A 26,774-nucleotide genomic window follows, 5' to 3' on the forward strand; every position below is an offset into this window, starting at 1 on the left:
TTAAAAGTTAAGGTACCAAATGAACCTTTGCTTGAAATCTCCCAGAACTTACAAAGTTTTTGCCCTTGTGTACTAAAAGCATGTTATCGCTACTCCTCTGAAAGTATAAGAGATAGAGACTTGAAACTTTTACCAATATCATCAGTACACTTAGAGGTTCTTCAATCTATTTATACCGAAAGGATCAGAGGCCCCCTTTTAGTAGTTATTGCCCCAAAGTATTTAAATTTCTATAAAATCAATTTCAACTTATTTACTATTTGTCATACAGTCAAAGGTCAAGGTCATTTGGAAATCTGTTAATTAATGAGTTTTGATATCACTTTTGTTTAGGGTGTTAGGGAAAATCTTTTTCATGGATGTAGCAGGACATCTTAAGACATATTAAAATATAGCCCCTTGGCTCCTACCTTGAAACAATTATAGAGTTATTACCCCTATTGTTCGAAATAGTTGTTATCGCTACTCCTCTGAAACGAAAAGAGATAGAGACTTGAAACTTTTACCAATGTCTTCAGTACACTTAGAGGATTCTTCAATCTATACATACCGAAAGGATATGAGGCCCCCTTCTAGTAGTTATCGCCCCTGAAAGTATTTAAATGTTTAAAAAATTACTTCCAACTTTTTTATTATTTGTCATAGATACTTTGGACCACTTTGGATGAAAACGTCTACCTTGGCCGAACAAAATGACTTAAAAGGTCAAAGGTCAAGGTCAATTGGAAAATCTGTTAATTAATGAGTTTTTAGATCTCTTTTGTTTAGGATGGTACAGAAAAACTTTTCAGGAATTTAGTAGGACTTGAGACATTTAAAAAATATAACCCTTGGCCCCTACCTTAAAACAATTATAGAGTTATTGCCTCTTTTGTACAAAAATCTTGCTATCGCTATTTCTCAAAAACCGTTAGAGATAGAGATTTGAAACATTTACTAATGTATTCAGTGCTCTTTTAGGGTTCTTGAGTTTATCAAACCGAAAGGCCCTGAGTACCCTTTTTAGCAGTTATCGCCCCTGAAAGTTTCTTAAGTTTGTTAAAAACACTAACATCTTTTGAACCTTACATCGTAGGGTCATCAAACCTATTTAAACTAAATGCTGACCTTTACCAGTCAATGTGACATAAAGGTCAAAAGTCAAGGTCAAACCCCCCAAAAATACCATATTCAAGTTTTTTGTTTTTTTATAAGTTACGCAGAGAAAATGTTTTATTACTCATATTGCAACAAACGTAAACAACAATGAGGTGGAAAGACCTCTAATTGTTCGAGAACATTTGGTCTACTAGTTGTAGAATAGTTCATTTTCAGATTAGAAATGTGGCGTTATCCTTAGAAGAACTACAATATGCTCACAGTGTAGTAAAACTGCAAAATAAAAAAAACAAAAAATTACACATTTTTATGAACTTGGAACACGGACATTTGTACTAGAATAAGAGAAGGATATTTAAAGCAGCAATTAAACTACTTCACTTTGGGAAGGGATGAGGCAAAGGTTAGAAGTTTTAACGTTATGATCATAAGCGAACAAAACCAGGAAGATGAAGCATCGTAATCGCCATTTTGGATAATTAAGGTTTGTTTTGAAATAAGTATTTAGTGATCAAGAATTAGTATTTTATCTGTTTTTTCAAGAAACTAAAAATTAGTAAAAAATTCATAGATTACGTTATTAGTAGGACAAACTATTCATATGCACTTGCAAAATATTGCAATTCCAACAATTATGTTTCAATAAAATTAATTGAAAATTTATTACTGAACTAGCTGATCAATTTTTCTTTCTAGAATTCTATTAAAATTTCATCAAAGTATGTGAGCATGGACGAGCGTTGGGCCCAGAACGTGTTGCGATGCCATCTCTGTGAGACCCCGGTTCCCCCTATGTACTGTGACATTTGTCACATACATCTGTGTAAAGCCTGTGTGGGGGAACATCTCTCTGATCTATCCAAAGAACACAAAGTGGTGCCATTTGAAAAGAGGGGTTCTTCTCCTAAATGTCAAAAACATTCCACAAAATTATGTGATCTTCACTGTGAACAATGTAACATTCCTATTTGTGCAGCATGTGCTTCCTCTGAAGAACACAGCGGCCATAAATTTATTGAAATCACTAAAGACATTAACAACAAGAAAGAAATCATTCAAAAAGATTTACAAGAACTAGAGAAATCGATCTATCCTAAATATCAAAAGATTGCATCCATTATCCCAGTCTAGAAAGCTGCTCTGAATGAAAACTCACAGAAATTGACAACAGAAATCGACAAACATGGAGAAGAGTTGCACAGAGAAATAAACACCATTATCAGAAACATGAAATCTAAAGTGGAGGAAATGGACACCAAACACCTGGCTGTCCTATATCAACAGGGAGATGAAATTAAACACACCATTTCTGAAATCACACAGACGATTGCCGAACTGAAGACGTTACTGGACTCCAGTGATGTCAGCCGTGTCTCTTCCTACGAATCCAGAAACGATGAAATCAGAAGATTGCCTCCTAAACTCACAGTGTCCTTTCCAAGTTTTACCCCTCAGAAGATCAACAAAGAACAGCTTTATCAACAATTTGGTTCTCTGTCAGCGTCATCTATCAAAACAGAAGAACTTGATTACTCAATGGAATCTCCCGGTGCTGAGTCCTCTCCCTCGGACGGACCGATCATTGATGTACCACGGATCATCACACGCATAAACACAGAATATGGAGCATTAAGACTACGCAGTGTGTCTTGTCTGAACAATGAAGATATATGGACGTGTGGTGCTGACAAAATGATGAGACTCTACAACCTCCGGGGAGAAAGAAAGAAGTCAGTCCAAACCAAGTCAGGGAACGAGCCATGGGACATAGCAGTGAAAAGAAGTGGGGATCTAGTTTATACTGATTACGATGAGAAAACTGTAAACATTGTTAATAATGAAAAGGTAAAGACATTGATTAGACTTCAGAGGTGGATACCTCTCAATATCTGTAGTACCTCCTCTGGTGACCTCCTGGTTATCATGGAGTGTGGTGATGATAAACCAACAAAAGTTGTGCGATATTCTGGCTCTAAAAAGAAACAAAGTATTCAGTTCGATGATAAAGGACAACCTCTCTATTCATCTGGTTACGACACAAAATATATCAGCGAAAACAGGAACCTAGATATCTGTGTGTCAGACAATGGAGCCTGTGCAGTAGTGGTGGTCAATCAGGCCGGAAAACTTCGATTTACATATACCGGTCCTCATTCTACAACTAAGAAATCATTTGATCCTATCGGAATCACTACAGACAGCCAATGTCTGATCCTGACAGCAGACGGTAACAACTACTGTATCCACATCCTGGATCAGGACGGACAGTTCCTCCGCTACATTGAAAACTGTGATTTATACACTGCATACGATTTATGTATAGACACCAGAGACAACCTGTTTGTAGCCGAGAAGAGAACAGGTAAAGTGAAGAAAATACAATATTACGTATAAACAGACTGTGTTCATTATGCTCAAACTCTTCTGGTTTATTATTTAAGAGGAATATTAGTCTGAAAAATTAAATATTACAGATTTATAAGTTTTATGATAAAGGTTTGCTATATTACATTGCATTTAAATAAAATGCTTCAAGTGACATGTGCTGAACATTAAGAAATAACGTATTCGAAGTGAATGTTTTACATCTTATATATTAAAAAAAACTATATGACTGTGTTCACTCATGATGTGTCAATAGACTTTATTTATATCTTGGATGTGACTTTTAGAAGACTAAATGTGGTTGCTTAAAGAATTCAGCACTACATGTCATCAAACTGAGTATTATGTATAAAATGGACATGTTACATATAAATGTATATATGAAATAAAAATGTAAAACAACATGTATTATGAAGTGTTTCTGACTACATCAATAGCATAGGTTCTTGACATTACATACATGTATTTCTAGGTAAAAAGTTCTTCAAACTATATATATATATATATATATATATATATATATATATATATATATATATATATATATATATATATATATATACATATATATATATATATATATATATATATATATATATATATATATATATGTATGAGGGTACATTTATTTATAGTTTGGAAAACTATCTACAATAAAAAAGAAATGTTTTTATTATCAAATGATTACCAGGCATCAGCTACACTATTAAGCTCTTTATGTCATGTGGGTATGAAGACAGTTAGCATTGCAAAATATATATCATACCGACAGCTTGTTATTTACCTATTTATTTTTGCATTGATTGCTACCTTTTTCGTCTATTTAGCATTTTATTGCTATGTTAAAGTAATTTTATAGAATGCTCGCGAACGAACTGATAAACATTTTAAACAGTAATAGATAGTAGGCACATACACTTAACTATTAATTAGAATTTAATGAAACCGATAAAAAAAAAGCATGTAAGTCTATTTAGGACTTGACCGTCTTAAACACTTATATAAATCTATACAACAAAATGTTCGTAGATAGATAGATAGATAGATAGATAGATAGATAGATAGATAGATGATAGATAGATATACATAGTTATATTTTGTGTAGTAAATGTAGTCAAAATATTTAATGATTAAAAACGAATTAATCATAATGTTAAATTATAAATACAAGACCGTAAGCGAAAACGTCGTGTGTTTTTTATCTTCAGGGGGTGTGCGGAAAGTCAAACTGAGCAAAATTTTGAACGGTAATAAGTGTGTGATTTCAACTGTCGTTTGTCTTACTTAACTGTTTAGAAAGAAGCTCAAAAACAAACTTTTAGATATGCTAAAATATAGTATATAATTTAAACGCACACTAAAGTATTAATGATAAAAAAATTAAAGAACACTGATAAAAAAAATTCATTTTGAGACTGAAAGGGGCGTTTAATATATTAAGCTTTAAAACATATATGGATAAATCAGTAAACGACAAAAAATTCACTGATAGCATCATACATATTTAATACATTTTTATAAGTAAAAGCAGATGAGGCTAGGCCTGACGGTTATCAAACTACTTAACTTTCGGAAGTTGTTAGGATAAGAGGCAAACGGCGCTAATTATGATCAAAGGCCAACAAGACAAGGAAGATTAAACAGTGTAAACGCAATTTGTGATGATGGAGGTGTATTTATTTAGCAATTTTAACTAGTGATCACGAAATAGTATTTTAAACGTTTTAGAATATTGGTATTTAAATAAGAAAAAAGGAAAGCTGAATTCAGAAGAATGTCGATCCGAAACTACAAGAGCCCTAAAACCTAAAATATCTATCCTTTCTGAAACTTATTCTTTTTACAGGCACGTAGCATCGTTTTTGAAAGTGTGGGGGGGGGAGGGGGGCAGACTCATTCAAAAAATTTTGACAAGCAAAAAAAAAAATTTTGGCATTGAAAATGCTCGAGAACAAACTGATCAACATTTTCAACAGTAATAGATAGTAGGCACATACACTTAATTATTAATTGGAATTTAATGAAACCGATTAAGAAAAGCATGTTAGTTTCATTTTAGGACTTGACCGTCTTAAACACTTATATAAATCTATACAACAAAATGTTCGTAGAAAGATAGATAAATATTCATAGGTATGTTTTGTGTTGTAAATGTAGTCAAACTATTTTATGATTAAAAACGAATTACTTATAGCGAGCGCAGCTCGCCGGCGCGCAGCGCCGGGGAGCGAAGCGAGCTCTAAGAACCAGTGTGCGCGGGAAAAAGAACGAGCTAAACCTACAGTTCATCAAACAAATTTTTTTGTCTACGTCCCATAATGCTCTCTAATGTTTTCACCCGTGGTGCTATGCCAAAAATGGCCGACTTTTAACTCGTAATTTACGGTGTTTTAAAGTTTGAGGACACGTTTTGGGTACCGCATATTGTTTGTCGAGACTTAAAGAGATTTGTTACATGCTTCCATAACTTCGTATTGAGTCGAGATACGTAAACAAAGACTATCAAAGTCATGGGTGACGTCACAGTGCTCTCGCGCTATATTTCCCGCGATAAATTTAGAGGTGGATCAAACATCTGTAATGCGTGTACTAGTTATTTCAGTATAGCTTGATACCTGCCTCATTGACATATGATTTGTTTTTATAGAGATTATAAAAATATATACTAGTACTAGCAAGAGCCATACTTAACTGTCATATCGATCCATTTTTAAGCCATTTTTTGTGCATGCATGTACAATAGGCAGATACATGTATATGACTAGGGAGGAAATAAACTAGGACATTTTGAACTAATTAAAAAGGAATTAAGAGAAAAAATAAACAGTTAAAAAATTTATTTGATATTGCTTATAGTAAAACCATTAAATTTAAGTGGGAAATTACACAGGGCTACAAACAGGACCCGGGCTCTCTCTCTCTCTCTCTCTCTCTCTCTCTCTCTCTCTCTCTCTCTCTCTCTCTCTCTCTCTCTCTCTGGGAGAGGGTTAGGGGGTTGTGATGTATTTATCATAACCATTCAGTAAAATCAGTACCTTTGGCATACTCATTGTAGAGCAATACTCTTTCAAAAATTCTTTGACGTTCGTTGATTCCTAAATAACACTAGGTTGACAATGATGCAAGATAACGTTATGTGTAATTCTTGCTGCGCTCACCAGAACGGTAGCACCGTAAAACATATTAATGTTAAATTTACAAATGCAAGACCGTAAGCAGAAAACGTTGTGATTTTACCTTCAGGACGTGTGTGGAAAGTAAAACAGCTCAGAAAATTTGTCAACAAATTTTAGACGGTGATAAGTGGGTGGTTTCAGCTGTTGTGTGTTTTACTGAAACTTTTTAGAAAGAAGCTCAAAAAAAAAAAACTTTTAGATATACTTAAAGATAGTATATAATTCAAACGCACACTGATATATCAATAATAAGGAAATTTAAAGAACACTGATAAAAAATTCATTTTGAGACTGAGAGGGCCACTCATATATTAAGCATATATGGATAAATCAGTAAACGAGAAAAAATTAACTGATAGCAGCATACATATTTGATACAATATTATATGTAGAAGTAGAGCAGGCTATGTATGACGGTTACAAAACTAATTCACTTTCGGAAGTTGTTAGGATAAGAGGCAAACGGCGGAAACTAATCCTCTTATGAGCAAAGGCCAACACGACAAGGAAGATTTAACAGTGTTAACGCAATTTTTGGTGGTAGAGGTGTATTTATTTAAAAAAAAAATAACCGGTGATCTCGAAATGGTATTTTAAACGTTTTTGAATATTGGTATCTAAATAAGAAAATAAAGGAAAGCTGAATTCAGAGGAGAGTCTATCCAACGCTACAAGAGCCATAAAACCTAAAATATCAATGCTTTCTGAAACTTACTTTCTTATAATATTTCGTTAAGCTGTTTAGTATCACAACATACCACTATGTGTGGTTCTATATATGAGTGCACAACGCTGTAAAATGTCCATTCTAACGTTGTCTATTTCAATGAGATAATAAAGCTGAAAATTTAGATATATATAACACCTTTCATCAGCTGTATGTACATCAAAATTTTTTTAAAAGGTGTTGTAAGGCTGGTTTTTGTAAAGAAAACAGAAAGCATTAAGGACACAAATGATAGTTTCTCTTTGTATGCTATTCATAACCAACGGTTCTGGTGTATCTTTAATGTACCCATGGGTGCCTATGACATAAAACTGGTGAAAATGAAAATGAAAACAAAAGCATCAATGCTTGAATTTTTTACCTTCCCACCCCCAACCCCCGCAGAAGTTAATGTAAATAATAATGATTCACTAAATCTTTTATATACAGTACAAGATTTCCGTGGATAGCAAGACATGCCCAGATATTTCATCTTATGTCAATGTTGTCAAATCATTATTTATCGTTGATAATGCACTGATCGCAATGTTAATTTAAATACAGGACTTCAGTTTAAATTCAAAAGCTACATATGGACATTTAAGTCAAAAATACAAGACGGAAATTGTTACGAGTGTTACTCTGACTTTATTTAAAAATAAAAACTCGAGAGCGAAATTATAAACAGCTAGAAGGTAATAGATTGTTAGAACGCACAATGAATAGTCAAGTTCATTTTAAGATTAAGGAATCACTTTTTAATTTTGTAAATATTCTAAAGCTGAAAATTTAGATATAAATAACACCTTTCATCAGCTGTATGTACACCTGTGTTTTTTTAAAGAGGCATTGTAAGGCTATTTGTAAAGAAAACAGAAAGCATTAAGTTTATCTATCTATAATATAGATAGCTTACAGTTCTGGTGTATCTTTAATGGACTCCGAATATACCCATGGTACCAATTAAAGATGATAACATAAAACTGGTGAAAATGAAAATGAAAACAAAAGCATCAATGCTTGAATTTTTTTACCTTCCCACCCCCAACCCCCGCAGAACTTAATGTGAATAATAATGATAGACTAAATCTTTTATATACAGTACAAGATTTCCGTGGATAGCAAGACATGCCCAGATATTTCATCTTATGTCGATGTTCTCAAATCATTATTTATCGTTGATAATGCACTGATCACAATGTAAAATTAAATACAGAACTTCAGTTTTAATTTAAAAGCTACATATGGACATTTAAGTCAAAAATACAAGACGGAAAGCAGAAAACATTGTGTCGATCATCAGGAGAAGGGGCAGCTAGCTAAAGATATGGCAAAGAAGTGATTCTCATCTAATTAAGGGTCTGTAAAAATGCGTATTTCAAATTGTTTCGAGTGTTACTCTGACTTTATTTTTAAAAAGAATTCGAGAACGAACTTATAAACAGCTAGAAAGAAATAGATAGTTTGAACGCACAGTGAATTATAAATGGAAATTAAAAGAAGACTGAAAATAAAAAGAACATATATAGTCAACTTCATTTTAAGATTAAGGAATAATCCCTTTTTAATTTTGTAAAGATTCTAAACCACGAATATACTCAAACTGAGGCGATTATTAAACTACTTTACTTTCGGAAGTTGTAAGGCGATGCAATAAAGTGCATAAGTTTATCACGTAATAACCAAGCATGCCAACAGCTAAGACTATTTCAGAAATCGTAACTGGTGATAAAGATAAAGCGTATTTAAGCTTTAGAAATATGAAAGGACTATATATGATAAGGGCCTAAAATAGCCCTCTTTAAAACTTTTTAACACTTTAAAAAATGGGGAATTATGGGGGCCAATTTTAACTCATATCATATATCGTTCTTTAAATAAGAAAATGCATAAAACATTGATAAAGAATGTGTTTAGATGGACTTACAAGATATCACAATGCATGAAATTAAGTTATATGAAAGTAAATGGATAATCTATAACTAAACAAAATGATCAATTAGTCTTTTTTTTCAGAATTCTCTTAAAATCCCATGAAAGTTTCTGAGCATGTACCAGCGTTGGGCCCAGGATGGAATATGGTGTCAACTCTGTTAGACCCTAGACCCCCTTTGAACAGTAACATTTGTCACTTACATCTGTGTAAAACCTGTGTGGGAAAACATCTCTCAGATCAACTCAAAGAACACAAAGTGTTGCCATTTTAAAAGAAGGGGTTCAACTCCTAAAGACACAATCTATTTATTCATCAAAGTTCTGTGAACTTTTCTGTGAACAATGTGATATTCGTATGTGTGCAACATGTGGGTCCGCTAAAGAATATCAAGACCATAAGTTTATGGAAATAATAAAAAAAATTACCGCAGCAAAAATTTATTACAAAAGGATTTACAGATTTAGAGAAATTCATTTCCCTTAATATACATTTTTTTCTGAGAGGTTGAAAGCTACATTAATTATAAAAAGAACTGTTATATTATTTAATAGTTGGAAATTCATGTACCACTAAAAAGAAATTTTGCATTATCAAAAGCTAAATCAGACAGCAATTAAACGATGAAATGATTTCTTTTCTGTTTAATGTGGATAAGTAAAAAAGTGAGCATTGCAATAAAATATAAATTTCGCCAATAGCTTGTTATTCTGCATTGATTGCTACTTCCATAGCCCGTAAAGCATTTTACTGTTATATCTTGGATTTTTCGCGTGTCAAAAAGAGCAACTATTTTTTATTTGTGTCAGTCATTTGTTCCGATTTAAAAAGTCTTTGTTGCAAACAATACCGGATATAAACTATGCACATTGAATATTTTGCGATGTAAAATTTATTTCGGAAAAAAAAACGAAAAATAGATCATCGCGGAAATAACCGATATTTGGTATTACATTTTTCTCTGAACCCATCTTCCATTATCCATTAAAAGTAAGTATAAATACATCAATTCTAATTAATGCCGATCAGGACGTTACATTGATTGAACATTTTCATAAAGTAAGGCTACCATGGTTACTTCAACTATTCAAAATCTGAAGTCGAAGTACATGTGACGTTTAAGAAATGTAGACACTGCTAATATATATTCTTACATTGATAAATTGGCAATGTTGTATTTCAAAAACGAATTTGTTTGCACTTTCAGCAATTTATATTGATATTTTGATTTAATTTTGAAATTTTTATTCATTTTATGACAAATATTGTTGTAATGATATCGCAATTATGAATGTTTGTAAATATAACAATTTAAAAAATTCAAAACAGTCCAAAATCAATATCTTTCATTCTTTATAATAATTATTACTATTCAATTTTTAACCTTATTTCCTATTACTAATCTTGCATTATGGGTTTACAGTTTTGATGTTAGGTATTGGGTATAAACAAAAAATTCTTATCTAGTGTATTCCTTTCTATAATATATACAAAATGGACATTGTGCAACAGCACGGAGTATTGCATCTTAGATAGGTTTTGTATAGCGTACAAAAAATGCAATTAAAAGCATGACAAGCCTTAACGAACCTGGGCATAATCCACACACTTTTCCTACTTAGCCCAACCAATTTTATGTGAAGGACTATTTAGAAGCTTTTAATGGAATGATAAAAATAGAGTAAAAAAACTTTTCCCAAAATGTTTTAAACGTAAAAAAAAATTAAATGTTTCAGCGACAATAATATGAATTCTTCATTTTTTTTGTAGATGAAAATATAATAAACATACGTTCAAACTAAATTCTTGCACATTTTTATTACACTCCTGACGTTGCAGACTTCATGCTAATTGCACCATGATTACTTGACTTGTCAGAAGTATGCATGACAATTAATTTACAATTCACAAAATGTTGAAGAAACACCCCAAAGGACCAACTTTTTTATTACTACTTTATGATAATTTAAGATTACAAACATCCTAATTAAAGGTCGTAATGTCCACATTAACTTTGGGATTGTTCGTTTAATGAGTTAGTACTTACTTTATAGCTAATTTTACTAACAGGGTCTGAAAATGCCAAAAATTATACATCATGGTAAAGAAATCGAAATACACATGACATGGAAGTATTTTTTTTTCAAAAACTAAAAGTATATATCATCATTGAAGTCCTAGGACATCAACTGCAACATCAGTTATATTTGTCGATTACTGGATGATTCAAATCTTTCTATGAATAAAAAAAATAAAACGTCAAAAAATCCTTAATATCAAAGCTGCCGTTTTGTTCACTAATGTAAAAAGGATCAGTCATCTTTGTTTGAGTTATTTCCCTTTAATCAGTTTTATGAGTTTTGATTCCTGTAAAATGTGTCAGTTAATCAGTAATATCTATGTTTGTCCTGTTTAAAACCACTATCTAAAATAGATGCATCTTTATTAATGGTAAATGTACATTGTTTATATTAATTTTCCAAAGACTATGAGTTCCGCCCCACATTTTGAGGCCTTTGAAATACAGAAGCGCAAGTAGGAACATTTTTCTGGTCACAGTATTTTATCGAAACCTATCTATTGTTGAAAGGAACAAATGTTTCTCAATGTGCTCATATATATGCATCATTTTTGAAATATATGAAAAGAAGATGGCCTTCTCCATTATAAACTAGTATTGTTTACATGGTATGAAATCGCTTCATCATTCATATTGGTTTTCATCTGAACCGCACGTTTGTGAAGTTTATTTCTTAAATGATGAGATTTTGGCGATAAACAATGTCACGATATATGTCAACCGGTCTTGTCCCATCAGTTGTTTTATTCATAAACATATCCTTTTAATTGACTTAGATCCACCCTTTCTAATCAACAATCTAATCTAATAGATGGACAGTGTCACAAACGACATTCATTTACCTAGTATATATAACTATTGATAATGCGTCAATTGTTACAATAAGATACAATACAGGCATTTAACTTTAATTATAAAGTGTATTTTTTTTTCACTTTCATTCAGAGATGTATAATTATTATATTATATTGTTATAAAAAATGAAAACTAGTTACAATTCGTCTCATTCTTTTTTGCATTTTTAGGCCTCAGAACCTAAAGTTTTGGTATATTTGGCTTTAGAAAAGAAGATATTGAGTGATCTAGAACGATAAGTGCATTGATACAAATATTGATTCCGAAACAAATTCCACTTCTTTTATTTATTAATCCAAATTACAAATATCAGCACAAATAGCTAATGCTAACTTCTTAAAACTGATCTTGCGAATTGTGAAATTATTTTAGCTATCAAGAAGATACTCAAAGAAAAATCGGTAACTGACAAAATGAAAACGATTTGTTGCTATTGTAAAATGTAAATTTCACGCATTTGGAACAAAGTATGCACGTTTACTAAATATCGTTGTTTAAAATATCTTCTTTATCCCTATTTAATGTGTTATGGAAATAAAGAATAAGATTCCCTGCCAAAAAAATTAAAAACATCTATATACAAATGAAAAAGTCTATAAGATATTTTAGATAACGGGCCATACATACCTTTGTTGAAGTAAATTTTTCAGGTGTCTCAGTAGTCTGTTACGAGTAAAGAAAAGTTTTGTTTACTGCATAACGTATAAGAAGATGCAATAGATATATTGTTTTATTTAGTAGAAAAAATCATTTTACCTGTTAATTTACAAAAACATGAAGCGGTGGGGGAATGACGTAAAAGGATGAAGAATATCAGATGACTTTCGAGCTTGGACCTGTTAGAAAGTCCTATTTTGCATCCAATTTGGTATTATGCCAATAGCAAAAGGTGAAAGAAATTAACTATATTTTATCAGATGGGATTCGTGATGCAGCTGAAACACGAATTTTCCCCATTATAAGTTGAAAATTGGTTCCTGACAATGCATTAACAAAAGAAGACATAACAGTACTATATAGCTAGCAGTTTACTTAATACATAATACGTATATTTTATCAATATATAAATGATAGAATTGAAATTAATTAATAATTGATATATCAGCAAAAATAGAATGTTCTTAGGAGCACTTGAAATAATAGCCTTGGACAGTCTGTGTACATAATATGCATATAGTGTTGATGTGGACAGTCTGAGTAATACTAAGTACAATAATAGTATTCAGGTGATGTTGTGTAAGGTTTATTTGTGGACAATATGGGTTACATTGTGGACAGTCATAACAGCTGTAAAGCGGTGATGTTGTATAAGATTTGTTGTGAACTGTACATTAAGGTAATATTGTGTATAATCAGATTATGCATGCTATGTTATGTAAGATTTTGTTATGGACAGTCAGGCTGGTTAATATTGTGTACAATCATAATATGGATGATATATGTATGAGACTTTGTTGTGAACTTTCTGTTTAGGCGATATTGTGTAATATAATCATAATATGCATAATATGTTGTGTAAGATTTTGTTGACAGTCTGGCTGGGTAATATTGTGTACAATCATAATATGCAGGTAATGTTGTGCGACACTTTGCTGTAAACAGTTTGTCTGGATAATATCGTGTACAATCATAATATACAGGGAATATTGTGTACAACCATAATATGCTAGTAATATTGTACAAGATTTTGTTGTGAAAAGACTGTTCAGGGAATATTGTGTACATTCATAATATGCAGGTAATTTTGTGTAAAATTTTGTTTTGAACAGTCAGTCTAGGTAAAATTGTGTACAATCATTATATGCAGGTATTATTGTTTCATAAATGACAAATAAATGCACATTTACTAAATATCATTCTTTAAAATATCTTTAAAATATCTTCTTTATTCCTATTAAATGTATTTTGTAGAAATAATTAAGATCTCCTGCCAAAAAATTAAAAATATCTGTATACAATTGAAAAAGTTTCTAAAATATTTCAGATACCGGGCCATATATACTAGTACCTTCGTTGTAGTAATTTTTTCAGGTGTCTCAGTCGTCTGCATTTTTTTGTTAATTTACATACGTTTTCTTTAAGCGGTGGGGGAATGACGTAAAAGGATGAAAAATGTTAGATGACTTTCTGCGCTCGGACCTGTTAGAAAGTTCCTATTTGGCATTCAAATATTGTGCGAGATTTTGTTGTGGACAGTCTTTTTGGGTAACATTGTATACAATCACTATATACATTGACTATTGTGTACAATCATAATATTCAAGTAATGTTGTGTAAGACTTTGTTGTGGACAGTATGTCTAGGTAATATTGTGTACAATCATAATATGCAGATATTAATGTTTAAGATTTTGTTGTGAACAGTCTGTTTATTTAGTATTGTGTATAGTCATAATATGCAGGTAAGGTTGCTTACTATTGCCGTGTAGTAAAGAAAGATAGAAAAGAAGGAGAAAAATAGGTTTGTGGTTACACCTGACTGTTAATAGAAAATGGTTATTTAAATTCAAGGTAGCATAGAAAAGATAGGACATTTAAACAGCTTTTCAAATTGTTCGCATAATTCATTCAGTGCAGAAATTTTCCTATATTGATTTTTTTTACGTTCATGTCTATAATGAGTATCTGACCTGGAATGGAGAATATTAAATTTGAAAAAAAAATTGACTTGTAATTTACAAAGATGTGTCCTTTGAATCTTACTTTCTATTAAACGCATGCTTTCCTATAAATGACAAATAAATCGGGGAGGTACATTTTTCAAGAAAAGACGTGAGGAATATTGAATTTCGAAAGGGCACATGTAGTTCACGGTCAAACTGTTTGAAATTTTACATTAATAATCGACGAATGAAATCAAATCTTTGTGTTAACATCATCTGCCATTGTTTGTTAGTTTATTTGCTTTCACAGGTCATCGAGGATTGTGTGTTTGTAAAATATTTTTTTTTTATTTTGCTTATAACGAGTAATGTGGACAATAAGTCTACGACAGAATTTAGTCAACTAAAAGAGAAATGTTCTTGGAAGAGTAAAGGTGCAAGGGATCGGTAACATTGAGAACTGAATATTGAAACTAGTTTATCGATTTATTTCAATATAAATACATTTTGAAAACAGTCTGTCTGGGTAATAATGCGTAATGTCTGTAAAGGTAGTAGTAATGTTAGTTCAGTATGTCGAGGAAATGCTCTGCACAGTGTACATGTGCACTGGTAACATCATCTTCAATCAGTCAAAGTAATATTGAATGATATACACGTTGTCTCAATGTGATTAGTATACTAATTAGTATAAGTAATGATGTGTAAGGTATTGTTGTAAACGGTCTGGCTAGGTAATAGTATTACATAATAGCATGCACATTCTCTCTAGGTGACCTTGTGTACTGCTGTAGTATCGTGCACATGTGTAGGGTTTATGCTGTGTAAGGTAATGTTGTAGACGGTCTGGCTATGTGTTATATTTACTCAATATGCAGGTAATGTTGCTTACTGTCGCAGTGTTGTGTAAAGAGAAAGAAAATGAGAGAATTAAAAGGTTTGGGTTACACCTGAGTGCTAATAGAGAACGGGTATTTAAAACCAGGGTAACATAGAAAAGATTTGACATATAAACACCTCGTCAACTTTTTAGCATGGGTCTTTCAGTGGAGCGATTTTCTTGGATGAATTATTTTACTTTTGTGTCTGTGATGAATATCTGACCTGAAATAGAAGATATCAAGTAAAAACCGACTTGAAAAGCACAAAATGTGTCTTAAGTAGCTTCTTTTGAAATGTACGGATGAATAGTATTGAAAAAAATAAACGTGATGTAAAGCATGACTCAGTTGATATATAACAAAATTTGAGGGGTATAGAAAGCAATTAGAGTACAATATTGCATTAACAAATTATAATTAAAATTATTTTTAAGGTACTCTTTGGTCAAAAATATATAAATCTAAATGAAATTATATTGTTTTATCATTGGTACTGGTAAATTTATAATTAAAATTATTCTCTGATTGGATAATGTTATTAATAATTGCCATATTATGACTTGAGTCATTGTATAGCTTAAGCCTAAACACAATATTATGTCATGTCGCTGAAGAAATAATGACATTGTGTAGTATATGTAACTGATTTGATAATGTGCTTCAGATATATTTTAGATTAATGCCATTGTGCAAATTGTGCAAAACCCTTTTAACGATTTTATGTTCAGTTAAATTTCTATACCTTCTTTTAATCAACTCACCTCTGTTTGTATTCGAAATCCTTTTGCTAACAGCCATGCCTTAAAAACATCAATGCCGCCCTAACCAAATCACCAAATAAATGTTTTTCCTAAGAAACTTGGCAAACCTGATGAATTTTCACAAAAGTGGCAAGCAATTGAAGAAAATCTTTATCTAAATGGAGAAAAAACCCAATTGGATGGAGCTCTCCGAATGGTATGACATTCTTCAATTCCTATCAGATCAAGATTCCTTATTGTGATGTCATACACGAAGAGCACTGTAGACTGAAATGATGATGATGATTGTGATGATCTGATTTTGAACTAATTTGAAATGACAACCAATCAAAACAAATTGTAAACAAAGATTTTTTAGTTTCATTTCTGTAATGTAATCTAAGAAATTATACAAGATAAAAATGCTGTGATGTATTTTTGATCACAAATTTTTGTCAAATTAATTTTTGAAAATTGAATGATTTTTTTACTTAGTTTATTTCAATGTAAAAAAAAAATGAAAGCTTGGTTTTAATTGTTTTTATAGCCATTAATGATAAGGACCATGCACAGGTGCTTGTGTCTCAGATATGCATATGTATGATACCTGATATCCACATTCCCAGTATTATATGTATGTTAGTTATCATACATATACATGTATCAAGGTCAAAGCACCTACTGGATCATGATGAGAGATTTTTCATTTGAATCATTTTGATTATGCAACATGGATGTGAAAGCATCCAAATCATGTTAGGGAAAATACAATTCTTTATTACCAAAATCACAATTCAATATTAAATAAATGTTGTTAAGTATTGGGATAATTTGACAATAGAGTTAGTGTCAGACAATGCCTCATTGCTTTTCTTCCACTCTTTTTATGATTATAATGATATTAAAACGAAAATTATACAAAGCAAATTAGTATTTTCATTGCATTCAAAAGTTTTGAATTGTGCTCAGTATTTTAAGCTAGCTGCTTTCCAGAGTGGCTGCTTTCCATGATAAAAAAATTGTTTCGAATCTAAAAATTGTGTCATCCAGACATTCAGGCATCTCATAAATGAAATATCCCGGCTTATGTCAAAGTCGGCCGCCGCGGTCCCGAGCTTTTTTTCTGTATATAATATGATTATAAATTTTCCTAATTGGTCCTATCTCAAATACAATCATCTCGAATACCCCGCTTATGTCGAAGTTTTTTTTTACGGTCCTACAAATAGTTTTTTATTTTTTTGAATAAAAGTAAGAATATTTCGATCAGATTTTAATTTCTCGTATTCACATTCATGTACTTACATGCAAGTACATGAAAGAAAAAAAACGTCTTTACATGTAGGTACATGAATTTTTTTTTAAAAAATTTACATTTTACCGCCTTTTTCAACTGTTAGATACAATCTGATTGAAATCAGATCCTCGATCCGCTCCTTGTTCATCGTCGCTACACAAAGTGAAGCCACAATAAAAAAAAGGAGCGGATCAAGGATCTGATTTTAATCACATTGCGGTTTGATGATTCTTATTATACTCATGTACTTGAATTGAATTGTATATATGTGGAGAATGGCAGAATACTGTAAACCAACATTTATTCGCGAGTTAGAAATTTTCGCGAGGTTCGCGAGACCATCGGCGTTGCAAATATTTCTCGCCGCGAACCAATCCGTGTCGTATGGTTGTTAAAACAATCTAGGTCTTTATACGACTTTCTTGCAAACATTAGTCGTCGCGAACTAGTTGTGTTCGGTAAATCGCGAATTAAAGTTTGTTTGCAGTAGATAAAATATATCTGAAAGATACAGATTTGGTAAAAAAAAATTCAACTCATACTGTTTGCAAAATATTTCCATTAAAATGTCTGTACATGTAGACATGTTTGCATATTGGTTTTTAGGACACTTCCATGTTGTGATGTATTTTTATCGGAATTAACAATAAAATTGAGTTTAATTTTATAAATAGTTTCTTTCTACAAAAACTGTCATCTTACAGTGTAGCGCAGTGGGTTCAGTACGGATATGTAAGTCACAAGTTAGAATCCCGCTGGTGATTTTTTATATTTATACCTTTCCAGAAATGTTAAAAACGTATTTTTGGTTAAATATTTTGGTTGAATATTGTGAAATTGAAAATTCTAAACCGGTGCAAGTATTTCAATGGTACTGAATAATATTTAATAATACACATTAATATCGACATACATCCCATACCAACTTAAAATTTAAGTTAAGCTTTAAATTTTACAGGCTTTCTGTGGGAATCCTTAACTTTACAATCGTAATTCAAAATACCTTCATTCAATCATTAACAATTATAGTCCTCAGGTAAATAACATCTGATACAACTAAAGTTCGTATGTCTTCCGAAAGTAAATAACCGTGTGGGATTTTTATTTTGGGAGGGGGGAGGAGGAGGGGGTTAAAGGTTTAGAATTGACGAACACACACTTTATAAGAAACTATACATAATATCTAGAAAAATTATGTTCTAATGACAGCTGTATTATTATTTTGATAAATCACACCGTCTTATAGTTGTTATATGTATATGGTAAGTTGTCTGTCAGAACCATCGAAACCTCAATAATTCCAGTTATCTTGTTACAACTACATCCAATATATCTGCCACTTCGTGTAATGACAAAGATAATGGGAGCAGATTAATATTTCACGTAAGAGGATGTCCACCACTCTGTTTTATACTATATATCAAGGTTTTCCAATGGTAAGAATAAAAACGGGTGCGCAACGCCGAAAAAATGTCCATTCTACGGTTGTCATATCCATCAATGGGATAATAAAACTGAAAGCTGTGATATTGCCATCATTTGTATGCATAACTTTTTGTTTCCGTCACGTTTTGACAAATTTTAACAAACAATTTAAAATACGATAGTATGGGGTGGTTTTGGAAAAAAAGAAGACATAAAATATTACCAACAACATGATATATGATTTATTCTTAATAATATATAAAAGCATGCAGAGATTCTGGTGCAGCAACAGTGGACACCAGGTGTGGCCATTGGTACCAGTAAAAGATAAAAGAAGAAGAATTAAGTAAAATTAAAAAGGAAAATAAAAGTGATAAGGTTTGAATGTTATCATTCACTCCGCTCGCCAGACTTACCGTGAAGAGTAATCATTGGGATAACCTTTTATTACAATACAATATTTTCGTAGAATCTGATACATGTAGCGAGATATACAGGACTTCTAAGGTCATTCGTAGAAGCTAAATAAAGAAGATTTTGTATACAGAATGACAGACGAGCGGAAAGAATAATGGACTAAAAATCGAAGACGGAAAGCACAAAAAACATTGTGTTTTGCGCTAAAATCTACGCAATTCGTAATAAGTGCTTGGTTCAAACTGTTCCGTGTGTTACTGTTGCTTTATATAAGAAGGAGACCAAACTTAAAAATGCTAGAAGGTAGTGTATGGAAAGTGAAATGTTCGCACACGTCCATTGAGGAAGAGGAAATAAAAGACAATTGAGAAAATGGGCATAATAATTCATTTTGAGATTGGATGTTTTGGCATATCTTTAATTTTTCCTCTTCAAATCACTTTATTTACAAACGTTAAAATTTTGATATTTTCGATAAGTTTAAGAAATATTTTTCTATGTTAATTTTCTTTTTATTACATTGAAACGTTGATTTACGAACATATTATGTTATATCCATATTAAGGGTCTTAAATATGAATTAAGTGAGGCGTATATATGTAGATGTCAATATCAATTTTACTATAATATCACCACAATTGCGAAACTTTAGATAGAGGTTGTATATATTCATAACAAATTTTTTAAGAAAAATCCTCGACATTTAAAAACAAACAACACATGTTGATGAAGGAAGGCATGGCACTTTTTACGTCGAAGTTACACATGTGCTTGGAAATCAACTCTGGGCCTTTTCACACCCCCTCCCCGCCCCTGCCCCCCCCAAAAAAACCTCTCAAAAATTCAAATGATCTCGCACCATCTTACTTAAGGGATAAAAAAATTTGCTCCTGTCGGGGGCGGAAACGCACTAATGTCGGGAATTTTTTTATCAGCGATATTTTGATTTCATGCCACCAAAATAAATCCACTCTCGCTATATATAAGTTAATCACGTGACGATCACAAAGGTCAACAAGACCAGGAAGAAAAATACCATAATCGCCATGTTGGATTTTTGTAGAGGTTTGTTTTTTCATTACTTAAATGAATTTATTACTTTTTCATTGGTATACGTGTGCACTTTAATAAATATATGAACATAATTGAATAATTTATCGAAGTATGATAAACTATTAGTGATCGATTTTTTGTTCCTTCAGAATATCTCTTAAAATCCAATCAAAGTGTCTGACCATGTTTGGTTCTCTGTCAGCGTCTTCTACCAAAACAGAAGAACATGGCTACACCATGGAATCTCCCGGTGCAGAGTCCTCTCCCCGAGACAGACCGCTCATTGATATACCACGGATCATCACACAAATAAATACCGACTTTAGACTATTAGACAGAGTGGCTTGTCTGAGTGATAAGGAGATGTGGACGTTAGGTAATGACAAAATCATGAGACGGTACAACCTCAGTGGGAAACTATTGAAGTCAGTAATAACAAGGTCAGGGAGCAATCCAGGGGACATAGCAGTGACAAGGAGTGGGGATCTAGTTTTTACTGATTATGTTGGTAGAACTGTGAACAAATTTAGCTATAGATGGATAGATACAGTGACCAGACTACGGGGGTGGAGACCTCGCGGTGTCTGTAGCACCTCCTCTGGTGACCTCCTGGTTGTCATGGAGAGTGATGGTCATAAACAAACAAAAGTTGTGTGTTACTCTGGCTCCACAGAGAAACAAAGTATTCAGTACGACGACAAAGGACAACCTCTCTATTCATCTGGTGGATTATATAAAACTAAATACGTCAGTGAGAACAGGAACCTAGATATCTGTGTGTCAGACCGTGACGCCGGTGCAGTTGTGGTGGTCAATCAGGCCGGGAAACTCCGGTTTACCTACACTGGTCCTCCTTCTACTACCAAGGGATCATTCTTTCCGCGCGGCATCACAACAGACAGCCAGGGTCGCATCCTGACAGCGGACCTTAGCAACTACCGTATCCACATCCTGGATCAGGACGGACAGTTCCTCCGCTACATTGACAACTGTCATTTACAGGATCCATGTGGTTTATGTGTGGACACCAGAGACAACCTGTTTGTGACTGAGTACACAACAGGTAAAGTGAAGAAAATACAATATTACATGTAAACAAACTGTGTTTATAATAATTAAACTATCTGTTTATTTATTTACATGTATCAATAGTGATGGAAATCCATATTACAAATGAAACAAACCATGTTTTATAAAAATCAAATAGTTCATGATATTAAATTACATTTAAATTAAGTTCTCAACTGAAAACAGCTTAATATTACAAGTAAATAAATAAAACTTTTGATAGCATGTTTACATGACAACAAACTATTTTACATCTTGTATGTGAACAAACTACATGTAACTGACCGTGTTTACATAATGTATGTCAACTGATTGTTTTATGTATTAAATGTAAACTGTGTTTATATATGTATGCCACTGTCAACAGACCAAATGTGGTGATTTGAAACTTAAAATTCAAACATTGCGTGCCATCAAACCTAGTGTGTAAAATTATTATATTCAATATATGTTAAATTGTGTGTGTATATTTAATCAAAAAAAGTAAATAAACTGTATAATTATAAAGTGTGGTTGATTAAACCAATAACATAGGCTCTTGATATTACAAACATTTTTTTCTCAGAGGTAGAAACTTTCAATCGCTTTCGATGGTTTTGCAAAATTGATCGTAAATGTCACAAAAAGAACAGCCAAATTTTTAATATATTAAGGTTACCATGGTTACTATAACTGCTTGGAAGTTTGAGGTCAGCCCGTGTAAGTCTGTATTTATCAAAGTTTGGATTATTTTGTGATTGATCGTAACTTAGCAACATGAATAGCATAGACTTACCTCATACTAACAGCTGTTATATATTACCCATACATGGAAGAATTAGTAACATCATCTTCAATCAGTCAAATATTGAATGATATACACGTTGTCTCTATGTGATTAGTATCCTAATTAGGACAATTAATGATGTGTAAGGTATTGTTGTGAACGGTATGGCTAGGCATAGTATTACATAATAGCATGCACATTCTCTCTAGGTGACCTTGTGTACTGCTTTAGTATTGTGCACGTGTGTAGGGTTAATGCTGTGTAAGGTAATGTTGTAGACGGTCTGGCTATATGTTATATTTACTCAATATGCATGTGATGTTGGTTACTGTCGCAGTGTTGTGTAAAGAGAAAGAAAAAGAAATGAGAGAATTAAAAGGTTTAGGTTACACCTGACTGCTAATAGAAAACGGGTATTTAAAACCAGAATAACATAGAAAAGATTTGACATTTAAACACCCCGTCAACCTTTTAGCATGGGTCTTTCAGTGGAGCGATTTTATTGCATGAATAATTTTACTTTTGTGTCTGTGATGAATATCTGAATTACATCTGGATAACTGAAATAGAGGATATCAAGTAAAAACCGACTTGAGAAGCACAAAATGTGTCTTTAGTGGCTTCTTTTCAAATGAACGGATGAATAGTATTGACAAAAAGTTAAAGTAATGTAAAGTTTTACTCGGTTGATAAATGACAAAAGATGAGGGGTATAGAAAGCATTAAGAGTACATTATTGCATTAACAAATTATAATCAAATTATTAAGGTCTTCCGTTTCCAACGGAAGACCTTTCTATTATTGTGCGGGTTAAGATTTTTCTTTTTTTTTTTTGTTTCCTAGACGCGAACTTTGAGGCTTCATATCTTGCTCATTTCTGAACGGTTTTTGCTCAAATTTTCAGGGCTAATGTACTTTACTAAACACTATCATAAGCAATTCATAAAATTTAGAAATCCCTTTCCGTTAAAGAGTTATTCCCCTTTTAATTTTTTTTAGGGCCTTTTGTTTCCAGACAAAGGCTCCGAGACTATGATAGCAGGGAATGGGAATCTAACGAATTTGAATAACAGACACATTGTAGTTGTGCACATCTGTTTTTGTTTTTAGATTACGTTTTTTTATTTAGGAGAGGGTAGGGGGTCAAAAAACAGGATTGAAAAAAGTGCAAAAATTTAGACATGTTTTCCTTTATATCTTTTAAACGAAAAATATTTTGTTAAGACATGTGGAATAAAAGTTGTGCAAAATATCAAGGGCTTTCATTTGACACCAATAAAAAAGGGCTGGCCCCTTAAATTAAGGGCCAATGGCCCCTAAAAGTGTTTGCTTAATAACTCAAAAACGGTTAGGATTTCGATATGGCTGTCGTTGGAAAAGTTGTTTGTTGGGATCTCATAAAGGTCGTTACAATGTTATTTTGTATGAGATCTGTGTAATATGAGTGTAAAAAGCTTTACATGTTAACATGTACATGTTTTCATTTGACAAGTTAACGAAAGTCTTTGCGCGTACAACTGGCATAAAGTTACCGCCGAAAGTATGCTGGTTTATACAAACGGCATTAATTCATTAGAATTCTTTTTTTTTAGAATACGTGCTTTATTTTAGGAGTTTAAGTCATTGTTGTTCTTAAGTTCTTATAATGCACAATCCTTAAAAACGGGATTTGGAAAACAATTCATTGTTTTTCTTTTCTAGTAAACCACAAAATATGGAATTAAAAAAAATCTATGCATTACATTTTAGTTATTAACTCCATGCATTTAAAATCTACCTTGAATCAGAGCTGTGTGTGTGCCATTACGTAAGCTCTCCCTCGCCCGCGGCCGAGAATATCGGTCACCATTGTCGCGGCTGGACTTCCTAGCGGTCAGCGGTTATCTAATACACGAGAGTTGCGTCTCTCATAAATGAGTTTATTTATCCGCAAACTCAAGAATTGTTTTCGATTTGATTACACATATTTTTTTATGGATTAAACGATTGGGTGTCAATTAAGAAATCGTTCAGTTAATTAATAAAGGAATGTCATTTTCAATCTGAAGCAATAATAAACATAGAACAATTGTGGGTTTTAAGTTTAAAATAAAGAACTTCTATTTGATAGAATAAGGTCATAATACTGCAATCTTTTCAAAGCTTCCTGGGTTCTGAGCTGTGCGAGTCTGTGCGTTGTACCTTTACATAATCTATCGTTCGCCCACGGCCGAGGATCTCAGCCACGGCTGCACTACATAGCGGTTATTTAATACACAAGATTCGCACACCGAGACGCACACTTCCATGCACATGAACGTGTTTGAGTTAATATAGCAAGAACTGTTTTTAATTTTATGTTACCAAAGTTTGTCCATTTTGTATTTTTTTAATTAAATTTGAGTGTAAATGAATATTAATGAACGATATTACTCCAAATCGGAAACATCGTCAGACATAAATTAATGGTTGGTTTGTTAATGTAAAATATTTTATAAACTGTACTAATAATGCTGTAAATCAACAACAACAACAACCCCTAAATATTAAACATTTAAATGATGATCACCCATCGCACATGGCTGAGGAGATCCGGCGCGAGTGGACAAGTGATCCGCGGTCGGTGCGTGATCTTCTGCATGTACCTTATCACGCGTTCATGTTTCATATTTTGCACGGACACAACTATATTTTATTATGTTTTCAACTATTACATTGGTTTAAGGTGAAAAGATAGATTTATTTTACTTGTACAGTTGATTAAGCATTGATGTATACGATAGCGTATAAGGTAGTTTAAAAATCAAATCAAATTATAATCAAAGTTCCATGTTACATGTTTGCGGTAGGTGCTAGCACGATAAAAGAATGTCCTGAGTTGAGGCATTCGATGATTGTTTAAAAAGAATATTCACATGAGTTTTAAACAACTTTAGATTAGATTCTATCTGTCACATATTAACCACTTCTGTAGTTTTTCTACATGTTCGTTTCATTGTGGAAGCGAACTCATTGTTGCCCCCCCCCTCCTCCTCCTCCCGCCCCGCTGACAGGAGCTCGCGCTGTATTTTTGTTTTTTTGATTGGCGAAACGACATCAAGATCTGTCGAAAATCATTTTTGGTGGCTTCTTCTTATGTGTGACATTTTGTTTCACTTTCCCACCCGTTTGTTTATTCGGTCAGTCTGTGTTAATTCAATCGCCACGTGCGAGAATCTTGTGTCGCTTCAGCGCACACAGTCCAGAACATATATAGCCCTGGGTCATCAATTGTTATGTTAATTGTGTAACAATTGGAATGGTGCTTTTACTACATAAAATAATAAATAAAAAAAATCATCCAGAAAAAATGTTACCGTAACTCAATAGTCAATACCAAAAATAAAATCCGTATGATTACAAACTGAAATCGGGTTTTCAGTATTCGGCGGGATTTGATATTTCTTCTAACATTAATATTTTTATTGGTTTCAGAGAATACGATGTAAAAATACAAACAGTAAATAAATCTGATGTTATTTACATTGAAACTGTGGAAAAATATTTAAAATTAAATTAGTCACATTCGTTAGAAAACAATGTTATATAAACATCCGATAATTTTTTCCTATGTCGTATCATTCGTGTAAATAAATATGTTCTGTACATATTCATGTACCTCTGAAAAAATTCAAATGATTAAAACATAAAAGAAAGTTGTAATTACTATTTCGGATTTTTTTTCCAAAGTAATTTAACATTGTATTGAAAAGAACAAGAAATAAAAATGATTTAAATTTTTGACTCAATCTTCGTATATATTACCGGCGCTCCTTACATGTACATGTATAACGGCGTAAAGTGTATAGACAATCATGATCTATTTGAATTAAGTACCATACGTAAAGATTCCCATAGAAATTAATTGCATGACTGTGTACATTGTAGGCAAATCCCTGTGCGTTAATTACTTCTAAGACCTCTTGTTTTCCGTTAACAGTGGTTTAAATAATTAAAATAATTACTTGTAAAAATATCTATAATCGGGATTCCAAAGAACTTACTTCCCGCAATTCATAGAAATGATCAGTATGTTTTCTTTCTATGTTTACATTTAATTTTGTTCAAATAATTAATAAATTTTCTTTCATTTAAATTGTGTGCTTCAACAAATACTGATTCCGATTACCTTGAAGTCATTAATTTTTCCATTGGCTATTGACAAAAGAAGAGACATTTGACCATCAAATGAAAACAAATACACAGAGTTTGATTTACAGGTTCAGCCAGGTGCAGGTCTCACCCGATGTCCGAGGTTATGTGTGCCGCTTATA

General features: G+C 32.4%; 2 protein-coding genes and 1 pseudogene across 2 annotated transcripts; 2 read left to right on the plus strand and 1 right to left on the minus strand.

Moving 5' to 3' along the window:
• Nucleotides 1–26,774, minus strand: part of LOC128158154 (tripartite motif-containing protein 2-like) — a 275,172-nt pseudogene that overhangs the window by 195,607 nt on the left and 52,791 nt on the right.
• On the plus strand, nt 1,495–3,839 carry LOC128158130 (uncharacterized). The gene is made up of 2 exons (XM_052820880.1): nt 1,495–1,582; nt 1,795–3,839. Exon 2 carries the CDS (start codon nt 2,326–2,328, stop codon nt 3,490–3,492), a length of 1,167 nt encoding a protein of 388 aa, XP_052676840.1. The 5' UTR covers nt 1,495–1,582; nt 1,795–2,325; the 3' UTR covers nt 3,493–3,839.
• On the plus strand, nt 20,610–23,208 carry LOC128158135 (brain tumor protein-like). Its single transcript, XM_052820885.1, has 2 exons — nt 20,610–20,660; nt 20,798–23,208. The coding sequence occupies exon 2, from the start codon at nt 20,832–20,834 to the stop codon at nt 21,741–21,743; it is 912 nt and encodes a 303-aa protein (XP_052676845.1). The 5' UTR covers nt 20,610–20,660; nt 20,798–20,831; the 3' UTR covers nt 21,744–23,208.

This window comes from Crassostrea angulata, chromosome 8 (genome assembly GCF_025612915.1).
Source record: "Crassostrea angulata isolate pt1a10 chromosome 8, ASM2561291v2, whole genome shotgun sequence".
NCBI lineage: Eukaryota > Metazoa > Mollusca > Bivalvia > Ostreida > Ostreidae > Magallana > Magallana angulata.

Excerpts from the sequence above, each read along its gene's own strand:
- LOC128158130 (XM_052820880.1), top strand. The coding sequence starts at position 2,326 with ATGAAATCTAAAGTGGAGGAAATGGACACCAAACACCTGGCTGTCCTA.
- LOC128158135 (XM_052820885.1), top strand. The coding sequence starts at position 20,832 with ATGTTTGGTTCTCTGTCAGCGTCTTCTACCAAAACAGAAGAACATGGC.